The following is an 11,801-nucleotide window of genomic DNA, read 5'->3' as shown; positions in this document are numbered from 1 at the left end:
ACAGTATCCGCGCTCACTCACACACGCGCGCTCTCTCTCTCTCTCACACACACACACACACACACACACACACACACACACACACACACACACACACACACACAACATCCCGACAACTTAGGACAGGGAGGGACAGGGCGTGATGATAACCTTATATTCTTAAAAGTGAGGTGGTTTCTGTAGAATGGGACTTAATCACAATCTAAAATTCATGCTGACAGAAAAGTTACTAGATGTTAATCAGATTTTGGATATAAGACACACATTGCTCCATTTAAGCAGAAGTATCGCGATCACCCAACCTTCAATGGCTGAGCAGCTTTAGCAGTCAAATGAAACATTAAAGTGCTATTGATTTATTGGATTTATCTGTTTCATTTTTCTGTCGTGTCGACAGGAAAATCTGGTGTGAATAACGCAGAATAAGAGTAGAGGAACTGAAAAAAATCAAGAAGGTAGGCTTTCATTTCAACTTTGATGATTTTTGTCTTTTGCTGTCATGTCGTGCGCTCCCCAGCCTTCTCCACAGTACGCCCACACCTCCTTTATAACACTTCTATGCTATGTGGGCCTGGTTCACTTTAAACGCATCATTTCGATTTCTTTTTCTTTTTCACAAGGCATGTGTTTTATCAGAGCCCTGACAGCGGATTGGCTGAGTATGCGCCCATTTCATTGCAGCTTGTCAATGCATCTTTCTCAGTCACCACCGGATGGGAGGAGAGGAGGATAGACGCGTTAGAGTAGGCAGGGGAGAAAGAGAGCGAGGAAGAGAAAGCGAGAGGAGGAGGAACGGGTAGATAAGGAATAAAGGTGTAACCCAATCTACTGACACAATCAAGGGAGGGCTTTTTTCCCCCCCTTATCTTTATTTCTAAATGATTTCACGGGGCTTTGGCGTTTATTCTAAGCAGAGCGAGCAGGGAGCCATTCACTGTTTTTGACGCGTAAGGTTGCCCCTACACGCCTTTGGGCATCACCGCCGATGCAGGATGATAGGATTAATTGTATAGCGTAAATCTGTGACAAAGTATTCTTGCGATCCACAGTGAAGAAAGAGGAGAAGGAGGCAAACTATGATCCGAGGATGATTTCTGCTAAGAAAACTCCGGAGAAGAGTCGTTATCCTATCCACTATCTGGTGTGGCACAACAAACACCGACAACTGGAGAAGGAGCTTGCAAGGAACGAGCAGGTGAGACGGCGAGGGGGGTGGAAAGGCGATCAAACATATTTTTTCTTTCCATATATAGAGCTATTTTACAGGCGATTATTAGGTATGTGGATCCATAGCTGTAGATAGTGGCGGAGAAGCTGCCATCCACGGACCACCTCATTCAAGAACCTTGCCGGTATTAGCGCAGTTAATTGCTATAGGGTGGAGGGTGACACTTGTGGACCGTATCATCCCCTCGAGTCTGTGCTATTTTCTTATTGCCATTCATTTTGTAAACCACAGTGTGTCACAACAGGCTATACATGTCAGGTCTGTGCTGCGCATAGGTACCGGAAATACCCAGCCTCCCTGTAATGTAAATATGTATAGGAAGTTGTGTCAGGAGTTTATTCCTGAAAAGGAGAATCAAAGTGAAACCTTATGGGGTTGAACTGTGTGTGTGTGTCTGTGTCTGTGTGTCTGTGTTTAAGCAGCTTTATTGTTACCTACTCAAAAGTGTAGGCTCTCCACCTTCCCACCAGCACCTAAACCCTTTGTGAGTGGGTGAGACAATGCAGATACTGTAGCATGTGGGCGAACAGTTGCCAGCGACCACACTAAATACAGTAATAGAACCATTAAGATACACTATGGTCTCCAAATATGAGACATGCAGTAATGGATGGATATTTGTCACAGCGGTAAAAAGGAAGGGACCAGATAACACGATAAGAATAACACGGTGTGTCATGTGAACAGATGCTTTCGAATTCAAACAAATACAGAGGAGAACTGCTTGCATCTTGCTCAAGCCATCATATTTCTACACGTGTGTGCACACATTTACACACACTTGCCTACGCATGCACACCCTCACCTTCATGTGGTTATAAAATCATAACCTGGGGAGCCATTTCTTTAGACCAAAAATGGTCAGCTGTCAGTTCACCACAGTTCCCTGAATTTACAGTAACAGATTGTGGGAACGACATGTTACATTTAAATCCTCACCATAATAATAACTATTGCAAAACACATGGCACACCTCGCAGTTAAGAGGCTCTAAGAACAGACCTCTCATAGTCAAGTCAGGGCTAGAGGTGACATAGTTACCGCGTTTCATGCATAGAGGAGATGAAAATGAATCATGTGAGCTCTTGAGGCAGAGGAGACAAAAACTTTTCAAACCCTGGCTGCTGGCTGAGGGCTTAATTAAAACTGGAAGGGCTCTCACTCCGAGAAAGTGCTCTTCATTCTTAGTCAATGCACTATCTTGCAATTTTAAAGAATCTGCTCCAAAAATGTAACAGGCCGTCAATGCTCCACCTCTTATTATAACGATTATTCAAACTCTACAGAGAAAACATACCTAGCCAAACATGTGCAGTCGAGTAGGTGTTCACTGAAAAACTGGATTAGTTGCTAACCTGGGAGAGTGTCTCATATTTTCAAATGTCAAGATTTATACATTTAAAGCAAAGGTGTGCATCTTCGGCCAGTAGCTACACTTGCAGGGTCTCTTAAACAATGAAAGTGTCAGCGGGCCATTGATTGGTCGGTTTCACACTCAGAAATGTCCTAACAAATATTGGATGGATTGTATTGGATAGACTGCGTTACACTTAAGTGCAGAGCAGTTGTTCATGGTCCCCTGAAGATGAATCTCATTGCATTAAGTATTCCTGCTAACTGGGAAACGCTGGGAAATTTAAGGTGACGCAGTGAGAATCATTACAACAACCCAGTCGCGGGAAGGACTACAAGCATTTTATCCATTTCCTGAAAGAGACACATCTGCCTTTCAAGCATCTCAGTGTTGTAATGTATAATAATGGAATTTCTAATGGCCAATGTCAAGTAACACAGGTAGATGCTGACCTGCTTGCACCCTTTTACGAAAGTAGCTCACTAATGATATACCTCTAGCTTGTAATTATTAACTGTCTTTGCATTACTTCTGTACTTTGTGCGTCCCTCCCTCGTGCCTATAATTCGGCAACAGTAGGCAGCTCGTATAGTTTATACCATATATTATTATTGTATTTATTTTGCCACCATCTAAGTGTGTTAATGAAGTATTAAATATTAACACATTACTTTACTGTAGCTAATATTTGACATCACGCTCAGTAAACAGAAACTTCTGGCCAGGTTTGGTTTACACAGGCTCAATAAATTTGCCCTCATAGCTCCATAGTAATTCATTTTTCAGGAACTCTTGTATCCATAAATATTTTATAATGCAAATTTTTATTCCTCTTCTGCTGTGCATTGGAACCTCCTACTTTTTTTCTTTTTAAACTAATCCAACCAGACTGTCCGCTACTTGTTTTTACATTAGAGCAAACAAAGTGCTAAATGTGCAAATGAACTTTAGTAAATAAGCACAGCTGATCATCTTCCAGTTGCAAGTTATTTTTATTGCACTTTATTTCAGTTACAGTACATTGGGCCATGTCTACCAGCTGTCATTATGCACCCTAGGTGTATATGAAATTTAAAACAGTGGTAAGATTACAGTCTGTTTTCTCTCCTTGCTTATATTAGAATATAACTTTAAAGATATTTCCAAGAACATAATGATTTTTTTCCCACATGGCATTTTCCCTGCCAGCACCAGGTGTGTTTTCTCAGAGTCTAAAGCTCAACGTGTATGTGGTGACAGGTCGCAAACTACAGCAAAATGTCTCTTCATGTGATTGTATGCTCATGTGGATTATGTTATACAATCCTGCAAATGTTTTCCTCGCTTTATAAACCATATAACAACTATAAATGTCAGCTTTAAGAATTAGCATTATATCCATGAACTCATTTGTGATGCATTATTTGGTATGCTTTATACAATCAACTCCTAGAACCCAGTTGCAGTACTTGTGTTGCCGCTTAAACTAGGACAGCCTGCATGCAGCAAGCTTGGACTCTGAGCTGCTAGCAGTCACAAACCTGTAAAACACTCATGCGAGCACATTAGTGACGTTGATCTCAGGTGTCGGGAAGTATTCTAGATAACTGTGGCACTTCCACGGGAGGGGACAAAACAGGACTTTTAAAATTTTTGTCTTTTTTGTAATAACTGCAGACAGCGATGGAGGTTGAATACTTCAAGTTAACTTTATATTCATTTTTCCCAAACTTCTAAAATCCCTGCCTGAGTAAACTTGAGCCCAAGGTTGCCTAATATGTCCGAGACCTACTTGGCCTGCCCTGCTGCTCAAAAGCAGGACACTGTTTGAGATTTATTGGCGTGAACTTTGATTTCCATGCTCAGATATGGAATATTGCTAAAGTGAAAATCAAGGCCACTAACCTACTTTTGCTCACTGGCCTAGTGTGATAGTTTCCAGCTAGGGCAACCAAATGAGAGGAAACACAGAGGAAGAAACAGAAGTGGGTGACCAAAAAAAACCAAAAAAAAGTGTGAATGTAAAGGTATAGGTAGTAGGTTAAATCTTGTATGCACTGCACTTTGGAGAGCAGATCTGCTGAAAACCAATTTTATACAGTAACTTTCTCACTCTGTAGTAGCGGGCTCTAGCTGCAGTAAGCCACCAGGCGTGCTAAAGAATATTAGAGGCATAAGCATATTCCCAGTTCTCATAGTGTCATATGAGAGGAATTAAAATGATACGGCCCAGATAACAAAGACAATATTTTGCAGAACAGTGTAATATCATTGACCTCTGCGTTACACCTCAGTAATCTATGATCAGACTTATCATTTCGCCATGTGCATACATCAAATATCCGGCACTGATTCGGTCCACAGTCTTATTTCCTTCCTGTAATGCAGTAACTGGATGGTTTAACATGAAACTCAAGCTGTCTTTTTTTTCTTTCTTTTTTTTCTTAAATGGATTTTTTGCAAGACTTCCACTATTAGAGTGTAGCATGCATGTACAGGTATCGTTTGTGAGAAGATAACAGGTTAGGTAAGATTGGGAATGATACAATAAATGCCAGCTGACCATGGATAAAACCACAAATAAAAAGAAGGAGATGGAAAATAAGAAGGAAAAACAAGCAGCGGTAGGTTACAAAAGAAAAAAAAAGAGAGGATGAGAGATCCTGGGGTGAGATTCTTAGCCGCTTTTTTACCACAGCTTTGAGTTAAGGAGTGCACTAACAGCCGGCTGGGTAACAAGAGGCGGAATTGGAAATCAAGGAGGCAAACACTGACAGTCTGAACCGAGGAGCGGAGGCACAAACAAGGTAATGACAGGAGTGAAGACAGAGAGCAGAGAAGTGAAGAGGAGGTGGGGAGGAAATAATGACAGACTTTGACCATGAGCAGACTCTGTTTGGGTTGTGCACAGACGTAGAAGCGCAGCGTAATTGAAAAAGAACAGGGCCATGTAAGGAGTGATGGTCTATCTTAGGACAAAGCCAGGAAATGACAGAAAGATTTCTCTGTTGCTGTTTCTTGTCTTCTCTGCACCTCTTTGCTTCCCCCCCTCCTATCAGAGCTGGTTTGATTATGATGCCCTTGGCGAGGTACTAATGTTACATCAGTATTATAAAATCTTATGCCGGAGTGCTAGCTTGATGGGAATGGAGCCATAAATTAAGGCTCTCGGGTTCATTGGCTTCACTATAGGCCGGAATCTTTATGCCGAGCAGCTGCTATCTGATCGTACCTGACTACAAGCACCTACTCCTCTTCCTTCTTCCCAAGTCGCATTTCCCTCACTGCCTAAAGTTGTCTTTATCCTCTTTCCCGAGTGCTTTCCACCCCTCGTTATCTCCAAGTATCCATCCATCAAACCCACCCTACCCTTTTTTCTTCTGTGTAATAAAAATCCAATTCCAGATTTCAGGGGCCACGTATGCTGGGTTGGGTCATACTTAGTTAGGCTGCTGAAAGCTTTTAACAAATAGAGAGTGCAAAGAGAGTGTATTAGTGATAGACAATAAAACAAACTTTAGTTGTCTTTGTTAGGCAGACAAGTAAAAGCAGGACTTAATAATGCAGTACAGTTCAAAAAGACTTGAACCTCAGGAGGATGTTTTGATTCTCTTGATTACTATTGTGAATCACCTCGAGGAATGGGAAAGCATTCCCTCTTCTGAATAGCTAAACCGCTTTTTTGATTATTTATTTTATCATCACTCAGTGTTGACATTTTCTGGCTTTCGATAGGAAAACATTTAGGTGGCTCACGAGCCCACATGGGAAGGTGCTAGTTTTCTTTAGATTATTTTAAATACTATACTTTTTATGCAGTTATGTTCCACTTGTGTTCTTGACAAGGCTAGTCTGAAATCTGAAAACAATTTGAGGACTTGTAAGAAAAGCAAATTGGAAAATTGGTGATTTGAATTGAATTATCAGGAATTTATGCTGCCAAGCTTCTAATGAAAATAAAACTGGCTGGAGAGCCTCATCAGCCTGCAACCTCCCCCGTTCAGTAATCCATCTGTCTAAGCAACTACAACTGAGTGGCATCCAGTTTTTTAAGTACACCTGTTAAGCTGCTCTTTAAGACAAATGTAGCAGCCAATCACATGGCAACAACTCAAAGCATTGAGATACAGTCAAGACAGCCCGATGAAGTTCAAAGTGAGGATCAGAAAAGAAAGGCGATTTAAGTCACTTTGAATGTTGTATGGTTGTTGATGCCAGACAGGTTGGTCTGAGTGTTTTAGAAACTGCTGATCTGCTGGGATTTTTCCCACACAACCATCTCTGTGGTTTACAGAGAATCCTCCAGTGAGTGTCAGTTCTTTGGGTGGAAATGTTTTATTATTGCCAGATGTCAGAGGAGAATGGTGAGAGTGCTTTGAGCTCATAGGACGGCAACAGTAACTTAAATAACTGCTCGTTATATCCAAGATATGCAGAAGAGCATCTCTGAATGCACATGTGGAGCCTTGAAGCAGATGAGCTACAGCAGCAGAAGGCCACACTGGGTGCCACTCCTGTCAACTAAGAACAGGAAACTGAGGGTACAGTTTCCTCAGGCCTTCCCTGGTCTGATGACTCTCGATTTCTGTTGCAACATTCAGATGGTCAGTATTTGGCGTAAACAACCCAAAAAGATGTAATAGTGTGGAGGACATTTTCCTGGCATAATTTGGGCCTGTTAGCACCAACTGAGCACCAACACCACAACACCACAGCCTACCCGAGGACTGTTGCTGACCATATCCATCCCTTTATGACCACACTTTACCCATCTTCTGATGGCTGCTTCCAGCAGGATAATGCACCATGCCACAAAACTCAAATCATCTCAAACTGGTTTCTTGAACATGAAAACGAGTTCATTGTACATTTACCAGATATCAGTCTAATAGAACACCTTTAGGATGTGGTGGAACAAATCTGCAGCAACTCTGTGTGCACGTTGTTGTATCTATGCCATTAAAATAAGGCAAAGGGGCTCCAGCCCAGTACTAGCAAGGTGTACCCAATTAAGTGATCAGCGAGTATATAGTGAAGCACGGTAGGAAAGAGAATATTAAGACTTAAGGCTGCTTTATCAGTCAAATCCATGTTCCCCTCTGCACCTATACTTACTAGAAAAGCCCCCAGGAGAATTCCTGAAGAGGCAATCACAACCTTCAAAGGATAATTGGATAAAAATGTAACTTTATTTTTAGAGTTTAGACATATTTAGGGTTTTGCACTCTTTGATTATAATTTTTAGGTTAGGTCGAGAATTTAATTCTTCAAACAACCACCTTAACTTTGCTGTTTTCATTATGGAAGAGGTTACCACGGTAACCTGTTTCTCATAATAGTATAGTAAGGATTGTTTGATCATGGTTAGTATGTGGTGTTTTCTACAGAGTATCACAAACTGGGGCAGCAGCTAAACTCCCTTCTTTAAGTTTAGCTGCTGCCCCTCAAATAACTGGGCTTCCAAGATATTGTTAGCAATGGTGAAATAAGCTCTTAATTAAGCTAACAGCACACATTACATATTTGAAGAATTCCAGTGTCCATACATATTTGTACACTGATGTGGTCCTGTTGGCTTCATCAGGTGATGACCTCCAGCTCGCCTTGGAACGGTTCGCAGCCGTGTTTGAAGCAGTGGGAATGAGAATCAGCACCTCCAAATCTGAGGCCATTGTCCTCAGCCGGAAAAGGGTGGAGTGCCCACTCCAGGTCAGGGACGAGACCCTGCCGCAAGTGGAGGAGTTTAAGTATCTCGGGGTCTTGTTCACGAGTGATGGGAGAAGGGAGCGGGAGATCGACAGACGGATTGGTGCAGCGACTGCAGTGATGCGGATGCTGTACCGGTGTGTTGTGGTGAAGAGAGAGCTGAGTGTAAAAGCAAAGCTCTCAATTTACCGGTCGATCTACGTCCCTACCCTCACCTATGGCCACGAGCTGTGGGTAGTGACCGAAAGAACGAGATCACGAATACAAGCGTCGGAAATGGGTTTCCTCTGAAGGGTGGCTGGCCTCTCCCTTAGAGATAGGGTGAGAAGTTCAGCCATTCAGGAGGGGCTCAGAGTAGAGCCGCTGCTCCTCCACATCGAAAGGAGCCAGTTGAGGTGGTTCGGGCATCTGACAAGGATGCCCCCTGGGCGCCTCCTGGGTGAGGTTTTCCGGGCATGTCCCACCGGGAGGAGGCCCCGGGGCAGACCCAGGACACGCTGGAGAGATTATATCTCTCGGCTGGCCTGGGAACACCTTGGCGTTCACCCGGATAAGCTGGAGGAGGTGGCTGGGGAGAGGGAGGTCTGGGCTTCTCTGCTTGGATACATATTTGGATAAATGTATTAGTGTGTGCATGTGCTGTTAGAATGGCAAGAACGGCATGAACACAGGAGTCTCAGATTTCAGTGCACAACCATGAATATAAATGCAGTGATAGATGACAACAGATCCAGACCTTCGGACTCCATTCCAAAGGTCTGGATGTGTTGTCATCCAGATGTGACACATCCAGACTCGTCTCAGTAATTTCCAAATATGATTCAGGACACTGAACCAAATCAGAACTGTGACAGTGGCAAATCTAAATATATGGATTTGCTGTGCTGCTTTGCAGCTTGGTTTCAAGATGCATTGCTAATTATGCTGTTTTCCATCCATTTTAGCAAATCCAAGGCACTTGAATTTGACAGATGCTAATGAATGATGTACACAAACAACAATGACAAAAAAACAGCCCTTTGCTCTCAACATGAGCAAGAGCTCAGTGCAGCCGTCTCTTGCCACGCCATCAGGTTTACCTGACATTGCTGCATAATTCAAAAGCTGACACACACACACACACACACACACACTCGTTCACTAAAGAAAGAAAGTGACAGCTGTGGCTGTTTCACTCCAGTAGGCGACATTATGTGATTATGTTCATTTATAGCATATGCACTGACGCTGCCATTCAAACAGAAGATTATGCCTGTGTCTTATGCAAACACAGTGCTGTCCCTCCACACACGTGTACTTCCTGGTGTTTTGGTGACGTGTGCTAGCTCAGTGCAACAAAAAGGTGTCAGCACCTTTAGATAACCATCACAGAGGCTTTCTATTTCCTCCTGTTGCCACTCTGGCAGGTCCACTGGCATCCCACGCTGTTCGCGCTGTCTTGATTTCTGCCCCATGTCTTCCTGTCTGTCTGCAGATCTAACCTGTTGAGAGATTATAGCTGACAATGAACAGGCTAAGCTCAGTGAAACAGAGAAACATTAGATATGCTGAAAAGTAGGTCACCGTCTTCACTTGATGATTTGGTCTTACTTCCACTGTTAGAATTCACAGCATGCGCCTGCACAAGTAGAAATGAAATGCAACTGTTTTTTTAGAAAAGTGTGAGACTTCTGTAGAGGTTTTGTTGTTCTGCGGGGAGCCCTCTTCACCGGTCGCTTTACTCGTCGTGTCACCTGTGACGCAGGTTTTGTACTGTCTCTTTTATTTATTTTGGAAGCATTGCTATGATGAGACTAAATCAGGGTTTTGTGGGAGTGTAGCGTTTCTCTGAGCCTCCTCTGGATTGAGAATCGCAGAGGCGAGAAAGAGGGCAAGGGGAGGAAAAGTTATTTTTACACTCCTTTTTCCCTTTCCCACCCTCTGTTCCTATGCGCCCCGTGCACAAACATTTTGAGAGGGCTGCTGTTTGTGAATATGCACACTTTGTATGTGTGTGTGTGTGTGTGGTGTTTGCATGAAAGATTGATGTTGGCCTAAGTACCTGCCAAGCTGCATCAGGCCAGGCACACATGGAATGAAGGAGAGAGGGGGAGAAAAGAGAGTAGTGAGAGAAGGAGCAGATGCCACAGACAGAGATGCCTATCAATAATGCAACTTCCACTGAGCTCTCTGTTGATGGGAGGACAGGAACAAATGAAAAAGAAGGGGTTAGAGGGGAAAGCATAAAAGAGTATAGTTTGGTTATAAAGACCAGATATGGGTTAAGGAGAAAGAAAGAGAGAAGGAAAAAATCAAAACAGGCAAATAATCAGTGGATGATGCAAAAGATTAAATAGAAAAAATGGAAAAACAGATCTGCAACAAAGAGTAAAAAAAGAAGGCATACACAGATGTAAGAAAATAAAGGCATGGAAGAAAAATCTACACTGGCTCAAAATTGTATGCAAAGACATGCGGAGCTGCCAAATCCAGAGTCCCTACATCTCATTACAAATGTATGAAGTTTTCATCTGTCAACAGTGCCATCGTAATGAGATGATTGTCTTCTCATAATGAAATCAAACGGTTTGACATGGCGCTGATGATAACACTTCCTTCTTTTCTAAAAGACCAGGATCTCAGAAAGTGCACATGGGGAATATTGCAAAAGTGACAGGTTACACGGCAGTTTCCAGAGGAAGTGAGACTGGATCTCTCTATGCAAATAACCACATGCGTGTTTCTTCGGTAGCAGCAGTAGTAGATTTTTCAAGATACACCTGATATGGACAATTAATCAGTAATCTTTATTTGGTTGCATTTTATTTTATGATACAACTTTCGCATCTGTACGGTAAAAAACCTGGTGTGGCCCCCTTTTTCCTTCAGAACTACCTTAATTCTTTGTGACATAGATTGAACAAAGTGATGGAAATCCTCCTCAGAAACTATAGTTTATACTATGATAATAGCATGACACAGTTCCTGCACATTGGCAAGGAGCACATCCATGATATGAATCTCCTAATGGTGCTTTATTGGACTGGGATCTGGTGACTGTGATACTTGGGTACAGTGAACTCAGTGTAATGTTCAATAAACCAGTCTGAGATGATTTGAGTTTTGTGACTTGGTGCATACTGTCATTATAAAGGGATGGGCATGTTCAGCAACAATCCTCAGGTAGGCTGTTTCTTTTTTAAATGATGTTCACTTGGTACTAATGGACCCAAAGTGTTCATTAGAAAATATCCCCCACATTATGTTTACACCAAATTAAGACCCTACCATCCGAATGTTGCAGCAGAAATCGTGAGTCATCAAACCAGGCAAGGTGTTTCCCATTTTTGTTCAACTTTGGTGAGTCTGTGTAAACTGTAGGCTCAATTTCCTGTTTTTAGCTGACAGAGTGGCAACCGGTGTGGTCTTCTGCGGCTGTAGAGATGCTCTTCTGTATACTTTGGTTATAACAAGTTGTTATTTGAATTACTGTTGAATTACTGTTGTCTTCCTATTAGTTCGAACCAGTCTGGTCATTGACCTCTGACCTCTGGT

General features: G+C 42.5%; 1 protein-coding gene across 3 annotated transcripts in view; it reads left to right on the top strand.

Annotated features, from left to right (window-relative positions):
* The first annotated feature begins 287 nt into the window (after positions 1-287).
* Positions 288-11,801, top strand: part of ankrd13b (ankyrin repeat domain 13B) — a 46,342-nt gene continuing 34,828 nt past the window's right edge. Inside the window, exons 1-2 of one of the 3 annotated variants that reach the window (XM_084950781.1) lie at positions 288-455; positions 1,050-1,195. In XM_084950781.1, the coding sequence (XP_084806907.1) occupies positions 1,088-1,195 (108 nt within the window). In that variant the 5' untranslated portion in view covers positions 288-455; positions 1,050-1,087. Of the gene's footprint in view, positions 456-667; positions 1,196-11,801 lie in introns of those variants that run through there. The other 2 variants (XM_084950780.1, XM_084950782.1) reach the window with 2 other exon arrangements.

The sequence above is a fragment of the Perissodus microlepis genome, chromosome 14, assembly GCF_051167445.1.
Source record: "Perissodus microlepis isolate ML-2025 ecotype Zambia chromosome 14, ASM5116744v1, whole genome shotgun sequence".
Lineage (NCBI taxonomy): Eukaryota > Metazoa > Chordata > Actinopteri > Cichliformes > Cichlidae > Perissodus > Perissodus microlepis.
The sequence above is the reverse complement of the archived record's forward strand: the minus strand, read 5'-3'. Positions and strand labels throughout refer to the sequence as shown.